Source organism: Maniola hyperantus, chromosome 20 (genome assembly GCF_902806685.2).
Source record: "Maniola hyperantus chromosome 20, iAphHyp1.2, whole genome shotgun sequence".
NCBI lineage: Eukaryota > Metazoa > Arthropoda > Insecta > Lepidoptera > Nymphalidae > Maniola > Maniola hyperantus.
The window spans coordinates 6,431,347-6,457,621 of record NC_048555.1 but is presented as its reverse complement, the minus strand read 5'-3'; the positions used below and the strand labels follow the sequence as shown (position 1 = coordinate 6,457,621).

The 26,275-nt window shown below is 37.3% G+C and overlaps 3 protein-coding genes across 6 annotated transcripts; all 3 read right to left on the bottom strand.

Moving 5' to 3' along the window:
- Positions 1-2,397: 2,397 nt before the first annotated feature.
- On the bottom strand, positions 2,398-4,851 carry LOC117992133 (allergen Tha p 1-like). Its single transcript, XM_034979809.2, has 3 exons — positions 4,785-4,851; positions 3,807-3,993; positions 2,398-2,566 (listed from the first exon to the last, which is right to left on the bottom strand). Exons 1-3 carry the CDS (start codon positions 4,785-4,787, stop codon positions 2,409-2,411), a joined length of 348 nt encoding a protein of 115 aa, XP_034835700.2. The 5' UTR covers positions 4,788-4,851; the 3' UTR covers positions 2,398-2,408.
- Positions 4,852-8,447: 3,596 nt separating this feature from the next.
- Positions 8,448-14,972, bottom strand: LOC117992132 (ejaculatory bulb-specific protein 3-like). The gene is made up of 3 exons (XM_034979808.2): positions 14,888-14,972; positions 13,055-13,247; positions 8,448-9,589 (listed from the first exon to the last, which is right to left on the bottom strand). Exons 2-3 carry the CDS (start codon positions 13,233-13,235, stop codon positions 9,405-9,407), a joined length of 366 nt encoding a protein of 121 aa, XP_034835699.1. The 5' UTR covers positions 13,236-13,247; positions 14,888-14,972; the 3' UTR covers positions 8,448-9,404.
- Positions 14,973-20,758: 5,786 nt separating this feature from the next.
- LOC117992130 (ejaculatory bulb-specific protein 3-like) lies at positions 20,759-24,405 on the bottom strand. Of its 4 annotated transcripts, none has more exons than XM_034979804.2 (3): positions 24,332-24,405; positions 21,405-21,597; positions 20,759-21,022 (listed from the first exon to the last, which is right to left on the bottom strand). In XM_034979804.2, the coding sequence occupies exons 2-3, from the start codon at positions 21,586-21,588 to the stop codon at positions 20,835-20,837; spliced, it is 372 nt and encodes a 123-aa protein (XP_034835695.1). In that variant the 5' UTR covers positions 21,589-21,597; positions 24,332-24,405; the 3' UTR covers positions 20,759-20,834. The 4 variants fall into 4 exon arrangements, with proteins under 4 accessions (XP_034835695.1, XP_069361298.1, XP_069361297.1 ...); XM_069505197.1 differs by lacking the exon at positions 24,332-24,405 and adding an exon at positions 22,722-22,829; XM_069505196.1 differs by lacking the exon at positions 24,332-24,405 and adding an exon at positions 21,694-21,776.
- Between the last annotated feature and the right edge of the window lie 1,870 nt (positions 24,406-26,275).

The following is a 26,275-nucleotide window of genomic DNA, read 5'->3' as shown; positions in this document are numbered from 1 at the left end:
TAGTGAACGGAAGGCCACATCAATGTAGGTACATATTTTTCTTGTTCTTGTGATCTGAATCTATCTATCTGTAGACCTTGAAATACATTGGGACGTAATAAATTTGGTTTGATGGTGTTACTTTACATTTTGAGATCTATAGCATGCGACATGTCGAGATGGCAATCGGAGTGGTTACGCCCCACACACCTGCACAGGCCCCGTCTAACTCGGTGCGGGATAGCACGGGTGACGTGCGGGTGTACGGGGCGTCCCCCCGCCTTATACTCCGATTGTCATCGTGACCTATCGCGTACTATAGGTCTTAGAGGACGAACTAGGTCCAGGACAAAGACGCAGGCATCATAATTATATTCTAGTTTATAATCTAGGTAGTAAATGATGCCAGCGGCTTCGTCCGCATGGATTAAGATTTTTTATAGGCCCTTGGGAACTCTTTGATTTTCCAGTATAAAAAGTAGCCTATGTCCGCGAATCGCGATGCAAGCTAAAATACATAACCCTTTCTTTTGACTATGCCCGTAGTCGGGTATAAATACATAGATGATTCCCGCGTCTTTGTAAACTTGAATTAGGTTTTTGAAAAGCCAGTGGGAACTCTTTCATTTTCCGGGACAAAGAGCTGCAGACAGACAGAAAACAGTTTCGCATTTAAGTATAATTAGCACAGGTATGGGTTGTAATAATAGTTTTTTCCGTTTATTTTATGTCGATGCATTACGAATAAACAAACGTTGAGGAATTGTTCCCATAAAAGTTAGTTCGAAATTATTTACTTATGCACTTGATACGAATTTCACGTTAGTAATGCTAAGGATATGGACCTTACTTCTGTTATCTATGATAATATGGACTCTGACAGGTAGAATTTAGAAACCTTTAGTAAGTATAATTGTACCACTTCTAGGTATAGGTTGTATAAATTAGGCTTCGAGGACAGTACTCGTAGTACAAGATTTTACGTCTCACCAAACCAAACCAAATTCGAGAGTCGAAATACTTCCGCGTTACAGTAAACTGGATCTTAATAACGCCTTGTTTTAAAGCTCAAGTTTGTCTACACTTCTACAGCCAGCGCTCCAAGCGGAAACATTGCGAAATTAAAATCAGTGGCATTGAATATTTGACTTCAATTCAAGGCTGTTTAGGTCCATTTTACTGTAACGCGGAAGTATTTAGACTCTCGAATTTGGTTTGGTTTGGTGAGACGTAAAATCTTGTACTACGGGTACTGCTATATTATATTTTAATCAATGAAATTAGGTAGATAATTTCATTTATCGAAATATCCGAATTTCGATGTTCCCTTTCAAGTTTAAACTGGTTTCAAAGTTCGAAGCCTAAAATCGTTACCGTTAGCCTGGCTGTAATGCTAAAATTTAGTATCAAGGAAATGGTTTTTTGTACCTACAGTATTTTCAACAGGTTTTGTGCACACCTATTAAGCTCAACGAGCATTGATTTAGGGAGATGTTACCGAGTGCCCAGTCCGTACCAATCCAGATATTTAAAGGAATTGTCTTCCAAAGCTGCGTAGGAGAACTAGAGTAACCGACATAGCTCAACGGATTGCGAAGCTGAAGTAGCAATGGGCAGGGCACATAGTTCGTAAAACCGATGGACGTTGGGGTCCCAAGGTGCTGGAATGGCGACCTAGCAGTCGCACCGGAAGACGCAGTGTTGGAAGACCCCCACTAGGTGGACGGACGACATCAGACGAGTCGCAGGGAGCCGCTGGATTCAGGCGGCGCAAAACCGCGGCGTGTGAAAGTCCCTACGAGAGACCTATGTCCAGCAGTGGACGTCTAGCGGTTGATGATGATGAATAACCTATATACGATTTCATTAATTTAAGCCAGAATATTAACAAACGACTTTCGTCGATAGTACAGAGTCGCATATTAAAATTCTTCGGGCACGTCTCCCGGCGTGAGAGTGACTCCATTGAGCGTCTTGTCGTGCAGGGCAGGGTGGAGGGCACCAGAGGGCGAGGAAGGTCACCCATGCGATGGACCGACCAAATTAAGTCTGCTGTGGGCGGTCCTTTGCACGAGTGTACCAGGCTGTCAGCCAGCAGGGAGAAATGGCGAATGCTCGTGAGGCATATAACATCTGCCCTCAAAGACGTTGCCTCGTGATGACCACGACCGCTCTGCCAAGAGCGATACGACAAAGAAGATTAACAAAATCGTGTACCTAAAAAACTCAATGTATTTTAGTCTACACCATAAAGAACCTCGTCATCAGTATGAAACTGTCCAGCAATTTCTATTACAGTCCCCTTGTAAATTGCTGGCGTGCGGCCAATAAAGACCCGATAGCAGTCCTCTGTAGTGAAAACCTTTCTTCAGTAAAGTAACAAATTCCGAGCAAGTGGAAGAAAAATAAATTAAGTCATTTTTATGTCTTTATTCGTAGGGATGTTCTTTGGCAGAATACTTTAACACTAAAGCATTGAAAATCTCTGGATTCCTTTCGAGGAGAACTTTGGATACGTGGTCATACTTCTTTTTCTCTCTTGGAGTACATGCACCGCATTTGGTTCTTATCAGTTCAGGAATTGTATCTGAAAAAGTATAATTAAATGAAGTTTCAAGAAATTCAGTTTTAACGTCTGCAGTATGCACCTGCTTTAAAGTCTTGACTAATATCTAATGCAGTAGAAAAGGGCATTATTCCTAATTTCAAATCATTTTCCGTTAACGAACGGACGACGAAATCCCCGAAGCCTATATTAAGAGTTCCAAGATACATCGATCTGACCACTAGAGTAGCACGATACCCACTAGGAGGAAGATCTTATATTGTTAGTTGTTACGGACTACGGTCTAATAATTATAATAGTCTAACGGTCGAGACTCGAGCCCACCTAAACACACAACTGCCTTACCCTAATATTTTATTAACAGCAAGTTACCTCTTCAAAATATTTGCGATTAAATATTTCAAAGGAGACTTTTGCCCAACTGAAAACTTGCTGATGCAGTGGTACAGGTACGCGGCAGAAAGTGAAACGAATGTACATCGGTCTTTAGAATGACATTTTGGCTTTGTAGAGCGTTGTATCTGTAACTCATACCTATAGGTATAACGTTTTTTAGGTCTCAACAACTGAGACACTGCTCTACAAATCTGCTATCTTCTTCTAAATCGATATACCTACATATATTATTTTCTGCCGCGTGTACAAAATATGAGTTGCACTTGCAGTTGCGCGAATCACAAAATTATTATTTCATAATAGCTATTACGTTTTAAAAACTTAGCAAAACTCCAAGAAAAATATCGAATCTTAGGGCTAAGGCTGATCATAGTTGGTTCACACACTAACAGATTTTATCTGTTTTGACGAAGTAAACCAAAATAAGCTTGTTACTGTTTATTACATAGAACTTGCATTCAAATCAGTTTTTAGGGTTCCGTACCTAAAGAGGAAAAAAAGGAACACTTATAAGATCACTTTGTTGTCTATCTGACTGTCGTGTCGCGACAGGTCGAGATTGCAATCGGGTAGGGAGCGCCCCGCACACCCGCTCAACCCCCGCACTGACTTGGTGCAGGCGAGCGCGGGTGACGTGCGGGTGAGCGGGGCGTCCCCCCGCCTTATACCCCGATTGACATCTCAACCTGTCCTATATTATAATAATATATAGGTCTTATAGCACAAGTAAAGGGAAAAATCTGAAAAATTTGAATTTTTGGTTAAGTACCTTCATCACAAAAAAATAATTAAATGTGTTATTTGGTAAGGAACCCTTGGCATGCGAGTCCGACTCGCACTTGACTGGTTTTTTCTGTATACATACCTCGTAACCCTTGCCATTCTCCACATGGTTTCTTGTCCATGAGACAGGCAAATGCAGATTTTGTCCGTTCCTCATTGCTGAGGAGTCCCTCAATGTCAAGCTTATCAAAATTGACTTTAGTACTGATGACTGCTGTTATAAAAGTGAAGAGGAATAACCGAACAACTAATTTCTGTTTTGTGTACATCTGTAAAAAATAATATATCGAACGTAATGTTAATTTAACTACGGTCAGAAACAGTTAAGGTTTGTATGTAGTACCTAGGTACTTACAAAACGAAATGAAGGTAAGAAAGTTCAAAATTAACGAATCCTGATTTTCGCAAACTACTTATCTTTAAACTGCTGATTCATTTAATGTGTCAGACAATCCATGGTTGAGAAAAACTTTATCCTCATAAAATAATAAATTTTGATATTGGCTGAAATTTGGAATTGAGATAGTTTTTATTTAATACCTAACATCTAGTTGTGCTAGTTTTTATGTCGGAAAGTTCCCGTGGAATTAAAAAAAATATATATTCACGCGAACGAAGTCGCGAGCATCATCTAGTTAGTAGCTGGTACCTAATATTATAAAAGTGAAATTTTAGATTTTTGTTACTTCTTTTTTACAACCCGTTTACTAAAAGAATGGACACGGCGTCGATTAAAAATTTAAAATATTAAAAACTCAACAAGTGGCAGACAAAAATTCGTAGTACGTGTATGTTCGCATCTTTGTCACTGATAACACGTACCTACTACGAATTTTTGTCTGCTACTTGTTGAGTTTTTAATTTTTTTTGATTTTTAATCGACGCCAGGTACATTCTTTTAGTAAATGGGTTGTAGTGCATAACGACTGAAGTTGAACCGATTTGGCTGAAATTTGGAATAGATAACTATTTTTGTAAACAACGAAGTATTAAAATCTGTGTTATTATTGTAAAGGATTAATCTAAGAGAAAATAATACGTAAAAATATGACCAGCTTACCATGGAAATTCTGCAGAAACTACTATGTACCACAATGCGATTCTATCTTTTATATGCAGCATCAGTCAATTAGGTATAAGCTTTTGCGTGTCTAGTATACCTAACTGGTACTGCAATCCGGGTTTTTAATTACCCATGTTTTCCTTTTTCCTTGTTTTTGTTTTATTTCTTAAATGTATCATAATATAATTGAAATCGATAATTTAGGTTTATCACTGACTAGCCTGCGACATCCTCCGCGTGGATGTAGGTTTTTTAGAATCCCGTGGGTACTTTTTGATTACACAAAGTGAAAGTCAAATGATTTATTCAAAATCCATACTAATATTATAAATGCGAAAGTGTGTCTGTCTGTCTGTCTGCTAGCTTTTCACGGCTCAACCATTCAACCGATTTTGACGAAATTTGGTACAGAGATAGTTTGCATCCCGGGGAAGGACATAGGCTACTTTTCATCCCGGAAAATTTAAGAGTTCACACAGGATTTTTAAAAACATAAATCCACGCGTACGAAGTCGCGGGCATCTGCTAGTAGGTAATAAATTACTCTTTTTGATGGTCAGATGTTGGATTTGTAAAATATAGTGGTGATAATTATTACGCAAACTTAAAACTTAAGCTACGAGGGTTCCAAACGCGCCCAGGTCTGAGAAGAGCCCACAACAAACTCAGCCGGGTATGAGTCACACACACACACCTCACACTTTCGCATCTATAATAATATGGGTACCTAGTGAAATGAAATGAAATGAAATGAAAAAAAATGAAATGAAAAAATGAAATGAAAATTTATTTATCACAACAATGTCGGCTTACAGTTTAGTGTCGGGAACCCTGAAGTAAGTTTGATAAACCTGTGTCTCAGGGTAATTACAATATTTTATCCATCAAACTATCATTTCAGTCTGCAGTAGTCCACTGCTGAAAAAAGGGCTTTCCCAAAGAGCGCCACTATACCAGACCCTCAACCTTCCTGAGGGTCTGGTATACTGGCACTCCACTTACCAGACCTAAGAAAATTAATGAGTCTGACAGCAAACATGTGTTAGGTATAAGATTTCTAAGTTATAACTTAGGTATAAGTAACTCAGAAATCTACTTCCTATGAGGAAAGTGATTGTCGCCACGTAGCTGATGTACAGTGAAACGTCAGTGCGTATTATTCTCAAAACCACAAAAAGACGTATTCGCATAGCGTTACAGTTTAAATTACTTCGTTGAATTCCAGAGATTTAGCAAACTTTTCAAATTATTTACTGTTAAACAGCCGTACTCAGAGTCGCTTAATCGTTACTTAAGTTTAGTTAAAACGAGACAGAGCTATATCTCTCACGTAAATCTATCTCGTTTTGACTCAATCTTAAGTAACGATTAGCGACTCTAAGTACGGCGGAAAGACAGCATTTGACATATCTATTAAGTTTTTTTAGAATTCCGTGTCTATTACCAATATTTGATTGGAACCCACTGAGATTATATGAGATGGTTATACAAGCAATGTTGTGGTTACGTCACATTGCAACTGCGCAACTGACCTACCCGACACACAAACACACATGCAACAGCTGTTTGCCTCGACTTGCCCAACCTTTCCGATTTTGGCCGACTAAGGGTGAGCTCAGACAATCGTACTGACTCGTATTTTTTTAATTAGTTAACGGATAACTTGTCATCCAGTTAGCCCTTGACTCCAATCTCATTATGACAACGAGTACCTGCACGCCTCACATGCGCCCCACGAGAAAATTTTGTCTAAGCATTTACTCGTCTTATCTCTATGAATAACACGAGAAAATGCGTAGACTAAATTTTCTCGTGGGATGCGTCCTCTGGTAGTGATTACCTCGTAATAATAAGTGACGATCTATTCCAATTGAAGCGGGGTAAAAAGCGGGAACTTGTAAAAAGGGGAGTGAGAGGTTGTCCGCATTTCCTGCACCTATAACCTAAATCCCTTCCAAGGTAAGCGTGAATAGGCATTTTGTAGGTAAGCATGTTTTAACCTAGACCTTATCGATGCATTTTATTGAGCATGATTGTCCTCTAGCGCTAGTCCATCTTGCAATAAAAAACCGGCCAAGTGCGAGTCAGATTCACGCGCCAAGGGTTCTCGGCTATTTTTTCGACATTTCGCACGATAAATCAAAAACTATTATGCATAAAAATAAAAAAATAAAATCTGTTTTAGAATGTAGGTACAAGTACAGCCCTTCCATATGATACATAATCTTGCTTTGAAAGTTGAAAATGCTACAATATTTGTTCATGGACTCATTTTAATTTTTTTTGTGATGTAACCACAAATTCACTGATTTCGGATTTATTCCTTTACGTCTTGTGCTATAAGACCTACCTACCAAATTTGATTGTAGGTCAACGGGAAGTACCCTATAGATTTCTTGACAGACAGACAACGAAGTGATTCTATAAATAAGGGTTTTTTTTACTTTTGAGGCACGGAGCCCTAAAAAGAGGTACATGTGTACCTCTTTTTAGGGCTATATCTCCCTACCTACCTATATCTCTAATTGGTTCCAACGCACATATTACATTAAAAACGCTAAATGGCGGTAGGTACGGTTTGTCTGCCAGTTTGGTGGTAAGTAGCCACGGCTTCCCATTAAATTGACAGGGGCAATTAGAATGTTTCTAAATTGCCTCTGCGCTTTCCGGACTAAGTCGGTACGTTTTCCCCAGTTTTCCCACTGGATGGACGACATCAAACGAGTCACAGAGAGCCGCTGGATTCGGGCGGGGCAAGACCGTGCCGTGTGGAAGTCCCTACACGAGATCTATGTCCAGCAGTGGATGTCTATCAGTTGATGATGATGATAAAATTACTTAGTATCTATTATGTTCTGTTCATGAATACTTTCTATCTTCTTTTTGTACCTATTCTCTACCACCTCTCGCACTGAAAAGGGTTACTGGTAGAGATATTTCGTAGAGATAAGTACTTTCCTGTCCAATTTTACTCTCTTTTTCTCTTTATTGTAAATGTTTTTGGTACAAATCCATATCCATATCCATACTGATATATAAATGCATCCGTCTAAAAAGTGTGTCTGTCTCTCTGTCTGTCTGCTAGCTTTTCACGGCTCAACAGTTTAACCGATTTTGTTGAAACTTGGTACAGAGTTAGCTTACATCCCAGGGAAGGACTTTAGATCCCGGAAAATAAAGAGTTTCCACGGGATTTTTAAACAACCTAAATCCACGTGAACAAAGTCGCGGGCATCATCTAGTAAAAAATTAAATTGCCTCTGATGTGACTCGTATCCGATACCTCTCACTTATAAAACCACATCGCTTACGACTGCGTCACAGAGGTCGCATGTTGAAATAAAATTATATGCATCAGTAACTCTTACGATAGCAAAATATGCAATACAAGTTGAATAGAGTGCGATAACAGCTCGTTCTATAATAAAAGCAATCATTGAGTTCTTGAAAAAAGTGATAGAACTAGATAAACACAAAAAACTTTGATTGTCCAAATGATTTGAAAATCTTACCAATGAAATCTCATTTCTCATTCAAATAAGAAATGCTACAAAAAATTCATCAAGAGAAAGAACGAAACACTAAACAGTTTATTTACTAATCTTTCAAAGATTATAATAAAAAAGTTGTAGATAACGTTAGAAAATTAAGAACAAAACGTAGTTTCAGATTTTCATTTATTAAAATCAGTCAACACCAATAATTAATAAAATAAATAACAATTTTTCACCAATACTTATAGAAAATTACAAATGCATTACCTTATCAATTAATTTAGGTGTTATTCTTCACGTCATACCAAAACCAAATTATTGATTTTCTTCAATTATCCATATCTATTTTATCACATTGACTACTAGTTAAAAATAAGGGCGTATAATAATCTAACTTTTTGTCGGCAATAAATTAGATTTGTTTCTTAATGTAAGATAAGAACTAAAAGTACTTTGTAGTATTAATCTCTGGTCAAGGTAACCACAATTGTACCACGTCACACAATATCTGTGCAACCCAATAATTAAACTTGTATGTATGTCAACCACTTATAAACTGGGTCTTTTGCACCATTCAAACAATTTTTATGGAAATTCTCCAGCTTTTTGTATCGGAACTATGTACTTCCCTCTAACTCATTCACTTGGTGAAAAATAAACTTAAAAGTAATATTAAGTACACTAAAAATATCTCTTAGCCCTAATTTAAGTAAAAAAAAGAGTAGTTGGCAAACAAAAATAGATTTGTCTACTATATAGCCGGTTTTGGCTCTCAAAGTCTACATCAAATTAGTACCTAACTATAAAGCCCTGATATATTTATGGATCAAAAACAGTTCTTTTCATCATCAACCTTTATTAACCCGAACTCTTCTAGAACGTAATTTTTTTTTGTGTTAAAAATGTCTCTAGAAGCGATGTACCTTCTGGCAAAGATTCTATTACCCTGTTGTCAGGTGTTCGCCAGTTTATTCTAAAATACATGTATGGGAAAGGAACATCAAAAAGTGCCTTAAATCAGAATGATCGACAGTGAATTGATGCTGTTTCATTTGTTTTTGGCCTCTTCTGTAAAATGTATCTGATTTTGTTCGTCACCTACTCAAATACTTAGTATATAAGTTTAGCTTCCCTGAATGAACTTCTCGAAGCCGGCGCGGTATTTGCCAGTAGGATCATTTTTCTTCACAAGATCCTCCCACTGCTTAGGGTACTTCTGCTGGATTGCTTTGATCACCTTCCTGATGTTTAGCTTCTGTTTCTCAGTGCATTTTGAACAGATCGTTTCCACAGCCTCTGGTAGGGCTTCTGAAAAGTTGCATAAACTTATTAATCTTTAATCTTCTTAATATATAAAAGGAAAAGGTGACTGACTGATCTATCAACGCACAGCTTTAACTACTGGACGGATCGGGCTGAAATTGGACATGCAGATAGCTATTATGACGTAGGCATCCACTAAGAAAGGATTTTTGAAAATTCAACTTCTAAGGGGGTGAAATGGGGTCCGAAATTTGTGTAGTCCACGCGGACGAAGTCGCGAGCATAAGCTAGTAACAGATAAAATTAAATACCAAATCTTTGTCTACGTAGAAAGAAGGTCATGGATATTATTTAATGAATCAACGTCATCATCGTCATTGTTATCTACTAATGCACGCAAAGCTTATTCATAAATATTCTGTCTTATTAATAAAGGAAAAATATTGTTTTGGGAAACTTATGGTACGATTACACCTACCGAGTAGTTAAGCGAGACAGTAAAATGACACTCGGCCGAGACAGTGTTGTGGCTGAGAACTTGGTGAAATTGCATTCGTTAAAGTGTTTATACCAACCGAGTACTCGGCCGAGGACACTGACTCTCCACTGTACTCGTTAGGTGTAATCGTACCATTATGGGCAGATTACACCTACCGAGTACAGTGGCGAGTCAGTGTCCTCGGCCGAGTACTCGGTTGGTATAAACACTTTAACGAGTGCAATTTCGCCGCAATTTCTCAGCCACTGCACTGTCTCGGCCGAGTGACATTTTACTGTCTCGCTTCACTACTCGGTACGTGTAATCTGCCCATAACTATCCACTGAATCTTGATCAGTGTCACTGGCCTTGTTATGTTTAGTAATATCACTAAAGAGCTCATAATTTTTGACTGTTTTATAAGCTTATTATTCTATTAGGTAAATGTTATATTATGTGTCATGGCTTCGGGTCATGGCTTTGTATAAATTAATTGACTACAAACCGGGAAAACCTTGCTGCGTTTTGAGAATGACATTTTACAATTGATGTCAAAAAATTGTGCTAGTCCCATGGCAGTGGGAAGTACTCATTCTTGGATAGACTTAACTGACTTAAGAGGGCTCAGGACGGTGCTTTCTTCATACAAACGTAGGAGGGTAATTACTACATTATTTGATACTGTACGCTCAAAACTAAGTGTTATATCGATTTATCTCGTCAATATCTAGGTTTTTTGATACTTATATAAAACATTGAAAAAAATATTGATCTTAAAATTAAAGCGAAGCGAGCCTCAAAAGATTCCCATTTTTACACTAAATTTATGACAACTTTGGGCGTAAAAAAAAAGATTAGGGGTATGAAAATTCTAAAAGAATTTAACATTAGACATAGTTTATTTATTCATTAATTGCAATAACTATACTTCGAAAGCATAAATTCAGTAGTTTTTTCTCAAAAATACTTTTTCTAAACCCCTTTCGCGCACTTGATTTCGGGGAAAATCATCTTGCCTCTCACCTTTCTCATACAATGTCAAGTGAAAAGCAAATAATATGTTACCCACGTGCGCTGCCAATTTCGGTCGAGCGTCCTGCGTCACCTTTAAATCGTGTCGTGGTAAATCTTTTACGACTTGTGGAGCCAAACTTTGTCAAACTATAGATATCGAAAGCTGGTCTGAATAAACGGTATAATTACACTTCAGATCTATCTACTATTTTAGGGTTCCGTACCCAAAGGGTAAAAAGGGACTATATTACTAAGACTCCGCTGTCCGTCCGTCTGTCTGTCCGTCTGTCACCAGGCTGTATCTCATGAACCGTGATAGTGAGACAGTTTAAATTTTCACAGATGATGTATTTCTGTTGCCGCTATAACAACAAATACTTTAAAAGGCAATAAATTAAATATTTAAGGGGGCTCCCATACAACAAACGTGATTTTTTTGCACGTTTTTATAGATAACGTACAGGTACAGAACCCTTCGTGCGCGAGTCTGACTCGCACTTGGCCGGTTTTTTCTTTAAATTGAGTCCAAAGTTCGATGATTTCGGTCACTGAATACCTAAATACAATCTTGAACTCATTTCCAAACAAAACGGCCTAAAACTGCGCTTTTGAGTCCAAAGTTCCTGATTTCAATCTAAACGGTATAATACCTATACTTAATTGCAGTTAAGTTTCATCAGCTTAATTATTCAGTTTTTTGCTCCTCGTGTTTATTTCTTTCAATTTCACCATTTTGGTGCCAGCTCCTTAATTAGGAACATAGACTTTCCAAAACATATTTATGCCTTTACTATATATGACAAAGGTGCTTCATGGTAAGGTATTACGTTGCCCAATTAAATTTTATGTGTCATTTCGCGATTTATGGGCAAGGTACAATAACCTTGACCTCGACCTTTTTAAGTAAGTAATCAGACGCCATTATACTGAGCTCACGCAGAATAAATATGTGGTAGGTACTTTGTAAACATTACACATACGGCATAAGTCAGTATTCGTTAGCATTACAAACGGATGTGTTGAAAGGATAATGTTCTTAGTCTATTGCTTTACCAATAGCGCTATAGTATATCCTACCATTTTCAATTATAGTTACCTAACTATGGAAATAATCAAATTATTAGCAAAAAATTGTCTTAGATGTACTTTACGTCTATATACATAGACTCTACGAAATAGTTTCAGAATTGATTACTAACACCCTCTATCTACTATAGGTACACTGTACAGTCATGTACATGCCTATTGAGTCAAAAACAACCCCTCACGGCAAAGCAGTGTCGCTAAGCGATGAAGCGCTTCGATATGACATCGCGTAGAAGTAATTAGAGGTTCAGGCAGGCGCACTCATCTTAAGCTGCAACATCACCTACTATTTTATGTGCAGTTGTGCAGTCAAGTACATGCCTATTTAGTCAAAAACAACCCCTAACGGCAAAGCCGTATCGCTAAGCGATGAAGCGCTTCGATGTGATATCGCGTAGAAGTAATTAGAGGTTGTTGGTTTAATCAAACTGTCAAACCCCTTGAAAGTTAGGCACCGCTAGCGCGCACCACGGTATATTTCCGTACGTTTTTTCCCTCTAAAGTGAATTAACTTTAGAACTACATAGAAGCGCGCTCACTGCGGAATTAATTCCTTACCTCCTTTTAATAAATTTAAATTCAAATTTACGGATTTTAAAACCCACCACAACTCTAACTCTTAGGCCGTTTTCATCTTAGACTGCTGTATAGTCACCTACCTAGATGACATAGCCGTCAAGGGTTCATTTCTCATCGAATTATCTGGTCTAGTGACGATTTTAGAATTTAGTGAAGGGACAGTAATTAATCGAATTATCTGGTTTAGTGACAATTTTAGAATTTAGTGAAGGGATAGTAATTAATCGAATTATCCCGTTTAGTGATGATTTTAGAAATTAGTGATGGGTTAATAATTAATCGAATTATATGTTTAAGTGACCATTTTAGAATTTAGTGAAGGGTTAGTAATTTTAAACTATGACTAAACTTACTTTTGAAATCGTTTCCTTCAGCGGTGCACCTGCCCTTGTCTAAGAAGCAGTTGACGTATGATTTCAGCAGTCTATCGTTTCCAATCAAGGTTTCCACGTCGAAGTTATCATATTTTGAATTGTATTTGTCCGCGGCGTACACCGACAATACCAGGCAAACCAAAACAATACAAGATTTCATTGTATTATTATTCTGAAAAAATAGACAAATTGGATTTAGATGGATTAGAACTACGATCAAAATCTGTAAAAACAAAAACTATAAATGAATACAAATGAAGTGTCTATCTGTAATATCCCGTGGTAACTCTTTGATTTTCCGCGATGAAAAGCCTATGTCCTTCCCCGGGATGTAAGCTAACTCTGTACTAAATTTCATCAAAATCGGTTAAACTGTTGGGCCGTGAGAATCTAGCAGACAGGTAGACAAACACACTTTTGAATTTATAATATTATATTAGTATGGATGTTGATTTAAAAACTAAGTATGCCATATTATATGAAAGATGATAGAAGTACCTAACTATGAGTTAATGGGTTTATCCAATTGAAATACAATGAAGCGAATGAGTACGCTTCTGAATATTAAGCAAGATCTTAGTGACAATACGAAAAGCTTCCATGGGCATCAAATGCGTGATTCGAATACTTTGTAACTTTAATGATGTGAGACATCTAAATGAAACAAGACTAGACAAAAAATTAAGTATTGATATATTATATATATTATATATTATATATATTATATATGATATATTATATATTATATATTATTAGAAACAGATTGAATATCAATCTGTTTCTTTGTGAAAATCCAAGACCTACTATATCAATAAAGGTGAAAAATTCATGCAGTGGGATTAAAATAATCACAATACTTTTTAATAGAGTGTTTACGGAAATAAATTACCTACTTAAATAATCTATACTTCGATACTACTCTATACTAATATTATAAAGGAGTAAAGTTTGTAAGTTTGTTTGTGTAACTTCTGTAACTCTTGAAATGATTTTGAAAATTCTTTCACCAGTAGATAACTATATTATTCCAGAATTCTGAGTGACATAGGGTATGTTTTATTTTCAAAAGAAATCCACAAATACACAGTTTTCAGTTTTTTTCCTTTACTTGTGCTATAAGACCTATCTACCTGCCAAATTTCATGATTTTAGGTCAACGGGAAGTACGATATAGGTTTTCTTGACAGACACGACAGATGGACAGACAGACAGACAACGAAGTGATTCTATAAGGGTTCCTTTTTTCCTTTTGAGTTACGGAACCCTAAAAAATTGCAATATTTTTGGAACTATTATTTTATTAGTATATTTTAAACATTTTATGAGTTTTGTTTTTTCTTAAGAAAGTAATGATATACCTAACACAATGCACAAGTGGTAAGGTGTACCTATATAATCAATTGACCTTCACTACATAATTATAAATTAAAGTCTCCCGCCACGTAGAGTTCGTGTTTATTCAGGCTAATCTCAGAAACTACTGTACGGATTTTCACACAATTTTCACCAATAAAAAGAGGGATTATCTAAGAAAGCTATAATTTACGAATATTTTATGAAAATAAGGTATGGTCATTTCGGTCAAGTCGAAGAAAATCGTCACCCGAGTCAAGCCGGGACGCGTTGCTAGTATCACACAATGCACAAGTAATAATCGATAATCCTATAGAACAATCAATGAAAACGTGATCTAGATTATCCGTAAGTATCACACCGGGTTACGAGAGCATCGAGCCGATTGTTGCGTAACACTATCACAAATCGGTTAGGTACTGTTGACACTGATTGCAATAATGCAGTTCGTTCACCCACCTTTTACTCTCTATAGGACCCAAAGAACTAGCCGCCGCAGAAAGCGACAGTGCTTTTATATTGACGACCACTAAACCACCACCTTTGCCACCTCGCAGACCAAATACAGTGCCATAAACGTATTGAATTCTAAGCCTTTTGTCAATGCAGATAAGAACCTTTATTTGGTAAACATTAGCATATATTAAGGTCTCGCTTTGTTGTCGAAACATATCAAATACGATTTGGTGCTGAATATTACCAGGAAACTAAATTGAGCAACTCAAAATCCCCTGGCGTTGGTAAATGAGGAAGATAGTAATAGCTACAAAGTTCTGACTAAGCAGGATAAGCCGGCAAGCTATTCTGGGCCTGTTTCATAACCTTCAGATAAAATTTCTTCTTCTTATCTTGTTTGCTGGCTTCATGTAGTGCCAGACCAGCACAATGCACTTCGCCAGATAAACTTTATCTAACGAATAAATTTGACATTCTACATATTAATAAGTTATTGAAAAACACGGAAAATATTAGGTACTATAGACACCTACCTATTAAAAAATATTATATTTTGTCGATTGCTAATGGGACATTTTTTGCGATGTGGATAAAAACTAAACTTTATGGCTGAAGTTTATCCATTAGTTAATTTTTTAGTTTCTTTTATTTGTCATCTAAAAATAATGTTTCTATGACGCATTTCGGTGCAGTTTTTGCGTTTGCAGGTCTACTTAGTTACATTTCGTATAAAAAATGTCGTCATCGTCATTGTCGTTAGTACAAATTGTGTAGTTTTTGTAGGCTTTATGCTACCTCGTATTTTGTAAGCGATGATAGCGACATCGGGGTTCAATCCCAGAGCCCGGATTTTCGGAGCTATATAAGCATTTAAAATAAGTATAAAGCATCGTGAGGAAACCTGCATGCCTGAGAGTTCTCCATAATGTTCTCAAAGGTGCGTGAAGTTTGCCAATCCGCACTTGACCAGCGTAGTTGACTATGGCCAAAACCCTTCTCACTATGAGAGTAGACCCGTGCTCTGTAGTGAGCCGGCGATGGGTTGATCATGATGATGCTGCTCAGTATTAAGTAATAATTAAGCCTGTCTGTTTAAATTTTCGGTAGATTTTAATTTCGGTGGGTAGTTTCTCTCATTTCGGTGGATAATTCTATCATTTATTCTACAAGAAGAACAATAAACCACAGTTCAAATTCTTCTTCTTCCCTTCTCTTTGGCTGGAGACCCGTCCTTAGAAGTGAGGCAGTTTTGCGTGGATGGTGATGATGCTACAATGCATGTTACAACCAAACTTTTGCCAATGTAGGCTTCTAAAACAACCCGCGCTTGTTTATATTATATTATTCGTAAATAAAATATATTTCATTGTGTACTTCCTGTCACATTGTAGATATCTACCATCCAAATAAGGCTAGGCCTCACATACAGGCTACCTAGTTTTTCTGTTCGCCAACATTTTTTGGCGCTGCTGATTAATAATACCTACCTATAGTCCGCGACAGCTTGAGATGGCAATTGGGGTATGAGGCGGGAGGACGCCCCGCACACCCGCACGTCACCAGCGCACGCGTGCACCGGGTCAGCGCGGGGGCTGTGCGGGTGTGCGCGGCGTACCCTGCCCGATCGCCTTCTTGACCTGTCGCGTACTATACTTGGCTTTCATGTCCAGCCTATACATGCACCGCGTAAGTACGCCTCTTTGGGGTAGTATTGCTGAAAAATGATTATTGTTGTTACTGTAATTCTGATGAAGAAACCACCCGTAAACCGTAAGGAGGCACAAGAGCCGACTCCGCTGTATGTCTGTCCGTCCGTCCGTTCGTTTGTCTGTCAGCGGGTATCGCGTGAACCGTAATAGGTAGAGAGTTAAAATTTTCACAGAATGTGTACCTATTTCTATTGCCACAATAACAATAAATAAAAATTTTAAAAAATTAAAAATAAAAAGTGTTATTTCTTGTATGTTTTTTTTTATTCAGATAGGTACATTGTACAAGTTAGCCCTTGACTGCAATCTCACCTGGTGGTAAGTGACGATGCAGTCTAAGATGGAAGCGGGCTAACCTGGAAGGGGTATGGCAGTTTTTAATAAACCCATGCCCCTTTGGTTTCTACACGGCATCGTACCGGAACGCTAAATTGCTTGGCGGCACCGCTTTGCCGGTAGGTAGGTAACTAGCCACGGCCGAAGCCTCCCACCAGACCAGACCAGAAATTTAAAAATTATAAAATTCTAAATCCCTGCCAGGAATCGAACCCGGGACCTCCCACTAATAGGACCACAGCGCTTACCACTGCGCCAGGGAGGTCGTCATGTTAGTACGGAACTCTTCGTGTGCGAGTCCGACTTGACAGATTTTTAGAATTTCACTTCTATTCGACCCTTAAAGGTCGGTTCACATTGGTATGAATTTTCCTAAATCTTTTCTTACTGCCCATTGCATACCTATACCTACCAATTAGCAGTGGCGTGCACAGGAGTTCAAGCCAGGGTATGCATTTAGGTATGAACTTATTTTACGGCAGGTTATAATGAAAAATAAGCATTGATTTATTACAATGAGGGTAAGCAGTGTGTTTATGCTTCTATGAGCTATACGCCACTGCCAATTAGGTACAATAATATAGGAATTCCTACGCATTTCATGCTTAGTACTATACCCACTGGTAAAAGATATGTATTGTTTGTCAGTCTGTCAGTGGAGTTTTATTAAGTAGAAGATGACAGGTAGGTGTGTGGCCTTCAATTACTCTAGTCTCTTTACAATCACGATCAAAGTTTAAAATTCATTCATAGGTCAAGATAAACAAGCATGAAATGTAAACTGTAGTTACCTACCTATCTATCAATTATAATTATTTATAAACATTATTATTTAAATTTAACCAGCTTATGATTGTGTTTAATAGGTATTTTAAATGTGAAGTAGTTAAAAAAACTATGATGCTAAGTAGGTACCTAAAACAGTATTCAACCAATCAGAATTATGATGATCATGAAATAAACTACATAATAATATGTGCTAATATTTACATCTTTTAATATCAATATGCATTTTTGTTGAGTAGGTCCGTGATTTTCCACAAGTCGCTTAATATCATCATCATTATCATCATCATCATCATCATCATCATCATCATCATCATCATCATCATCATCATCATCATCATCATCATCATCATCATCATCATAATGAACAACCTATCACCAGCCCACTACCTGAGCACGGGTCTTCTCTCAGAATGAGAAGGGCTTAGGCAATAATCCACCACGCTATCCGAGTGCGAATTGGCAGACTTTACATACCTTAGAGAACATGGAAAAATCTCAGGCATGCGTGTTTCTTCACGATGCAAATGTTTCCCTTCACCGATAAAGCAAGTAGGTATTTAATATTATAACTCCGAAAAGTTAGAGATGCGTACCCGGGATCGAACCCCTGACATCTACCCTTTCTCGTCTCGGCGCAACTATCACGGCTCTTCAATCAAGTAGCTTAACAATGTTTAATAAACAGTCATAATAGTTAATTATTTTAACATTGTTACAACGACAACAAGACGAATTTAATATACCAGTAAGATAATATGCACGGCTACGCTTATACTTATTGTGTCAATTTTATTATAACAACTAGCTTACGCCCGCGACTTCGTTCGCGTGGACTACACAAATTTCAGACCCCTATTTCACCCCCATAGGGGTTGAATTTTCAAAAATCCTTTCTTAGCGGATGCCTACGTCATGATAGCTATCTGCATGCCAAATTTCAGCCCGATCCGTCCAATAGTTTGAGCTGTGCGTTGATAGATCAGTCAGTCAGTCAGTCAGTCAGTCAGTCACCTTTTCCTTTTATATATATATATAATTTATATATATATATATATATATATATATATAAATTATGTTAACAGACTTTGTTTTATAACATGGTCTTGTTTATTGTTGAGGCTAGTGGAAACGTAGTGTATCGTCGTTTGATGGACATTTGTGGTCGATATCCGGATTTAGATTTTATGAAAAAAAAATAAAAAAATAGCATTTTTAGGGTTCCGTAGTAAACAAGGAACCCTTAAAGTTTCGCCATGTCCGTCCGTCCGTCCTCGGTTAATCTCACTAGTTTTGACTATTAGTGCTAGAAATCTGTAATTTAGCATGGTTATAATTAATATTAATCACGCCGACAAAGTGGTGAAATAAAATTGTGATAAATATTTTTTTTAGGGTAGCTCCCCTACATGTATCCCCTACATTTTAAAGGAAAACTATCATGGCTAAGTAGGATTCACAGGTTTAGGAGTTATATCTGTTTTTCGAGGTTAATTGTGACTACGGAACCTTACACTGCGCGTGGCCCGCCACGCACTTGGCCGGTTTTTTATTCACTGGAATACGTCATTCATACAACAGTTTTTTGTGCAAAATGACACAATATTTATCTTTGCGATTTACATAAAAGAGTACCTATACAATTTACATTAGACACTAAATGTAAATTGCTAGTTCATATTTTGACTGTGCAAACAATTTTGACGAGTTTAGATAAACTTACCAAGAGTTTTAAATTTTCAAAAAATCTCGATGAATCGAATCAAAAGTCAAAACACCTGCAGGCATGCCCATTGAAGACGACTTTACTAGTTTATTAGGCCAGTAATTTAAATAAGACGTACATACAGTCAATTTTGGTTTTTAATTCAACATTTAGTTCATAACAATTATTATTACAGTGTCTCAGAATGACATAGATAGTAGGTACGTGTTAATAAAATTGCGTGTTTTAAACACATGAGATTAACTAGCGCACATAAAAATTACGGGTTTTACGCAACGTTTGTTCCGTAAAAGTTTATCTAGACACGTAGGTACGAGTATATTATACAATCTTAACAATCTTATACACTAACCATTTGGTCCCAATACGTTTTTCTAGATCTAGAGAAAATAGAAATATAATTGCAAAGGGAATAGTCGCATTCTCTATGCATAAATCAAGTCGATCCGTTGCTCTGTTGCGACGTGATTGAAGAACAAACACTTTCGCATTTATACATTTATAATATGAGTAAGTAGGTACTTAGTTCAGGAGTTGGGGGGGGGGGGAGGACATTAATTATAATGCATGTAAAAATTGCCACTATGGGGCTAATTATTTCGTAACGGTAATATTTTTCCGAAAAACCTTGGAAAACTCAATCTAAAGTGCTGACAGCCTAGTGGTTAAGTTGTCGCCTGTTCGATCCCAGCACGCACCTTTAACTTTCAGAGTTATGTGCGTCTTAAGCTTTTAAATATCACTTACTTTGACGATAAAAAAAAATATCGTAAGGAAACCTAGCTAGGTATACGTCTGACATTGCCTGAGGGTTCTCCATAATCTCCTCAATGGTGTGTGACTACTCTGCCAGGAGAGTTACGACGAAGAAATAAAAAAACCGGTCAAGTGTGAGTCGGACTCGCACACGACGGGTTCCGTGCCATCGTTCAAGATAATATTATTCCTAACACTTTTATGTGCAACACTGCAAGTTGGTTACGGACAGCGCCATCTAGGATGTGATTGAGTACACTAATTAGGTACTTGTACATGAACATGTTTTGATTTTTTTGTGATGTGACCATAAATTCAAATTATTCCCTTACTTGTGCTGACGGTTGCTACCTGCCAAATTTCATGGTACATGGTTCTAGTTCAAAGGCAAGTACCCCATAGGTTTTGATTCCTTTTTCTTGAGACACGGCAGATAGTCAAACAGACAGACAACGAAATGATCATGTAAGGGTTCCCTTTTTCCTTTTGAGTAAAAAAAGAAACGGGCCGAATTGAGAACCACCTACTTTTTGGAAGTCGGTTAAAAATAAACAAACACACTAAATTTGACATTTTATTTCAATATTACAACTTCTTTGTATGTATTGAGATTACAATATTTTCATCGATAAGCACCCTAATATTTTGCGACAGCAGCCTCCAAAGCGGCGAGATATTTGTTCTCAGGATCGTACTTGTCCTTGAAGTCTCTGTATCCGTACATGAACTCCTTCGCCTTGATTGCTTCCAAGAAACCTTTTAAAATGTGCTTTTGCGCATCTGTGCATTTTGCACAGGCTTCGACGATTGCTTCCGCTAGGTCTTCTGCAAAAAGAAAAGGAGGTAAGCTGTTTGTCAGAAGAGCACAGCTGTAGTTCGATTTCGTAAAACCTGCATCAATCATTATTACAATCTCAATATCATACGGTATTTGCCAACTAGTCAAATAAGTAACTTTTTATCAAACTTCAAAACGCGCGCTTAGTATGCGAGATTCTATGAAATACCGGTGTGTGACGTCACAATCATTTGACGTGCTTTTATTAGTTTAGCCGATAATTTAAAATGGTTATTACACTTAAAACCAACAAAGGACTTGGATTTTACGTATTTTGGAAGACCCTCTATTTAATAATCACTGAGAAATAATTTATTCTTGATGTAGTCAAATATCCAATTGTTTTGATCTTTGCTTACTTTTACTTACTTTTAAAGTGAGCACCATTCTCCCTGCAAGGACCTTTGCCAGTAAAACATTCGAGCATTATCTTCAGTTCCTCGGGGTCTGCGCGTAGAGCTTCAATGTCAAAATCATCTTGTTCTGTGGTATACTTTTCTTCTTCTGCTGCTGCTAAAGCCACTAAAGCCGAAAGTATAATAACCCACTTCATTTTCTAGATCTGAAACGAAAAAAGTAAGGTTTTAGATTTACCCATAAAGGTGGTTTGAACTTCGAACCCAGGCAGGTAGAAGTTACGAAGTACATAAGTACCTACTCGGGCTACTAGCTGTTAGGTACTAAAGGTTTCAAAGATACATTTTGCCTGTGGACCTATTACCTACTCGTATAACTAGAATGCGTAATATGGAAGTATGTTAAATATTTATTCACTACCTACACTCATTAGAGGTGTCAATAGATTCTATAAACAACTTTGTACTATAAGACGTAAGGATAATACATTAAAGAGGGGTTTATCTGTAGTGCGCTCCAAACAAAAGTAGTTTGGCTCTGCCCCCCAATTGCGTAAGAATAACCATTTCATGGCTATCGCAATCGTCAAGAATTCTGCCCTTTGATTGGCTGTGAAAAAATGTAAACAGCGAATCAACCAATCAAAGGGCAGGATTTCTTGACGATTGCGATAGCCATGAAATGGTTATTCTTACACAATTGGGGGGCAGATTTAAATTATTAATCAATGAAACTCGATGATATTTTATGGATATTAATTAGTTCTTAGAACGTTTCTTGCATCAAAAGCGCTGAAGGGCAAGCTAGGGACACTTCTCTGAAAAAAAACTGGCAGAGTATATTTTCGACAATTTGCACGATAAATCAAAAACTATTATGCATAAAAATAAATAAAAATCTGTTTAGATAGCACAGGTAAAGTCCTTTCATATTATGATACCCCATCCGCTATAGTCATGTTACTTTGAAAATTGAAATACTAATTATTATATTTTGTTCAAGAACACATTTTAATGGTAAATTAAACTAGTTAACGATTTAAAAGCACTTGAAATAAGTCTACTTGAATAAAAATATATTCTGTTTTATCTATAATATTTTTTTAGTGATGTAACCACCAATTCACGGTTTTCGGATATATTCCTTTACTAATTGTGCTATAATACCTACCTACCTGCTAAATTTAATGATTCTAGGTCAACGGGAAGTACCCTATATTATGTTTTCTTGACAGACAAATAGACAAAGAAGTGATCCTATAAGGGTTCTTTTTTTTCTTTTGAGGTACGGAACCCTAAAAATATATTAATAACAAATATTATTAATTACAATGGCGATTAAAAAACCAGCCCCTAATAATAAATAATCGGCGTGAAAAAATATTTGGGATATAATCTTAAATTTGAGTAGGTGTAGCTACGTGATACGATGTATTTATTTGCCCAACCAAAGAACACAACTGAATATCTTATTATCTTACTTCAGTTAACAATAACAGTAGGTATTGTAGTGTTACCCCGCTGTGTTGTGAAATTTAAGACATCGTTATACAAACCTAGGAAAAACACGAAAGAAAGTAGACAAGTCCGTAAGATGTGGGCGGATGGTAACCCTTACTGAGATAATACACTTAGTTACTAGGTTTAAAGATACAGTAATGAATAAATAAATACAGATCTCCATTTACATAAGTTATCACCTTTGACCTTACGTATTATCTTGAAGATACAAGAAAATGTACCAATAACTTTAATTTTAGTTGTGCAATTATTGAAACAAGTCTATTTGTCGTACCTATTATTAAACAAACCGGCCATGTGCGAGTCAGGCTCGCGCAATGAGGGTTCCGTACTACAGTCGTATTTTTTCGACATTTTGCACGATAATTCAAAAACTATGATGCATAAAAATAAATAAAAAAATAATAAAATCTGTTTTAGAATGTACAGGTGAAGACCTTTCATATGATACCCCACAATTGATATAGTCACTCACTTCGAAAGTTGAAAATACTAATTATTAGTTCATGACCACAATTTAATTTTTTTTGTGTGATCTAACCCTAAATTCACGGTTTTCAGATTTTTCCCCAAATGTCAGCTATAAGATCTACCTACCTGCCAAATTTCATGATTCTAGGTCAACGGGAAGTACCCTGTAGGTTTCTTGACAGGCAGACGGACAGGCAGACAGACACACGGACAGACAGACAGACAGACAACAAAGTGATCCTATAAGGGTTCCGTTTTTCCTTTTGAGGTACGGAACCCTAAAAATAATAGTAAGTAGTATAGATAGTATTAAATCACGTCACCCATTGACAGACACTTAGTATGGAGGAAACCCCCTGCCAGACACACGGAGGCCACCAGTTTACATATTATCATGTTTAAATTTGAAGTAATTACGTTCAGTAATTCAGAAGTTATAACTTATAAGGCTGTGACAGACGGACGGACGGACGCACAAGCGCAATATTTCACTCAAGTAGACTCAGAGACAGTCGACGCTTCGCTCGGGTAATTTCTTGGTACCTACATCAATGGTTACCAATTTCAACGGAATGACAATATTGTAAGGACAAGTCAAACTAACAAATAACCAAAAGAATTAGTACTTCCTATAGATAGTTTAATAGGTACTTACCTACATATAGTACTCGACGGGTCAAGATGACAATAGGGGTGGGGACGCCCCGCACACTCGCACAGCCCCCGCGCTAACCCGGTGCGGGATAGCGCGGATGATGGTGTCCGGGGTTTCCTCCCGCCTCCCGATTGGCATCTCGACCTGTCGCGTAATATAACCTACCTAAAATTCAAATTCAAATTCTAACCCACGCTCTCAAGGTTGAGAGATCTGCTGTCGAGATAATATTATAGGCCGTCAAGGTCCAAAAATAAATGTTAAAATAATATAATATAAAAATAAATTATTACCTTTATCAGCTGAGCTAAGTCTGAACAACACGAAATTTAAAGTCAAATGTTTAACACGCTGTTGTTAACGCTCCTTTTATATGTAATCCTGTATATTGTATCTGTATTCTGTACGCATAGCCCATACTCCATATCGACATCATAAAACGGGAAAGTATTTCTGTATTCCTGTTTGTTACCTTTTCACGGCTCGATCGCTAAACCGATCTTGATGAAATTAGCACAAAAGTAGCTTGTTTCATGAAATTTTGACGACCTCCCTGGCGCAGTGGTGAGCGCTGTGGTCTTATTAGTGGGAGGTCCCAGGTTCGATTCCTGGCAGGGGTTTGGAATTTTATAATTTCTAAATTTCTGGTCTGGTCTGGTGGGAGGCTTCAGCCGTGGCTAGTTACCACCCTACCGGTAAAGCCGTGCCGCCAAGCGATTTAGCGTTCCGGTACGATGCCGTGTAGAAACCAAAGGGGTATGGGTTTACTAAAAACTGTCATACCCCTTCCAGGTTAGCCCGCTATCATCTTAGACTGCATCATCAATTACCACCAGGTGAGATTGCAGTCAAGGGCTAACTTGTATGTGAATAAAAAAATAAATAAAAATAAAATGTTTTATCCCGGGAAATCAAAGATTTCCCACGGCATATTTAAAACCCATCAATTCAAGCGGACGAAGCCGTGGACATCAGCTAGTGAGTAGGTAATTAAAATTCTGCCCACTTACCGCACCTATAAAATCTATTTTTTACTAGATTCTGTCATACTGCTACTGCAAACTCATGCTAGGTAAGTACATACTTACAGGTTTTTTATTTGAACGTGCTTTGCATACTCCTTTAAAACGTAGGTACACGGTCCCGGTCGCATAAATATAAACATAGATTGTTCTAGTGTTTTGTTTATGTATCAATTACAATCCCAAGAAAAGTTTCTTGTGGTAATAATGGTGCTGAAAGAGTCGCGGGCGCGCTCTCTCAGCAGCATTATTACCAATGACGCTAGGCTGTGAGTTGGAACTCCGAGGTTTTAGGCAGAACTAGTCCGGCATTACGCGAACATAACGATTGAGTGTGGTCAGTGGTGCAATGGCCTCCATGATGTACCTATTTCATCACGACAAAAAAAATGGGACCGGTAATGTTGACATTTAATAAACTCGTTTATCAAAATTTCAAGAAAATTGTAGGTAAGTAGATTGCCTGGTGTATAAGAGCGGATGTATTGGCTCCTTGAGATTGCCCAAAAAAAGTGCCTCGACTTTTATCTTTTACGGGAGCGGTATTTTGTCCTTCCCCGGGATGCAAGCTATCTCTGTACCAAGTTTCGTCAAAATCGGCTAAACGGTTGAGCCGTGAAAAGCTAGACAGACAGACAGACACACTTTCGCATTTATAATATTAGTATCGATTTAGTCTTCTTGATGATATATTAGTTGCTTGCAAGCCTCTATTGCTTTTTTAAAATCATCGTAGTATTGGTTTTGGCGATCGTAATTATATCGCAAGTCCAGGTATTCTTCATACAAAGAGGTCTTAAGGATCTTAAGGAATACATATGCCAAATGCTTGTATTCATCCGTGCACTTTTCACATTTAGGGCCGGTTGTTTCAACAAACTTTGACGGACACGTAACCTTTAAATATGGCGCTAACGAACGTAAGTAAAGAAAAAGCGTTGATTCAGCATCTATTAGCGCTAACGTTCGTTAAAAAGTTACGTTTACGTTAACCAGTGCTGGCGCCATTGGTGATCGTCAAATCAGTTCGTAACTTCATACTTCTTACAAACGGAATATTTTATTTACAAATTATAATGGAATCAATTTAATTCAAAGCTTTTAATGGTAGTTTTTTTGAAGATGAAGAGAGTTTGTAAGAAAGAAAAGTGTTTAAAATGCGAAGTAGCAATATAATACTATGTATATAATTTAATATACTTAAAATGAAATAAA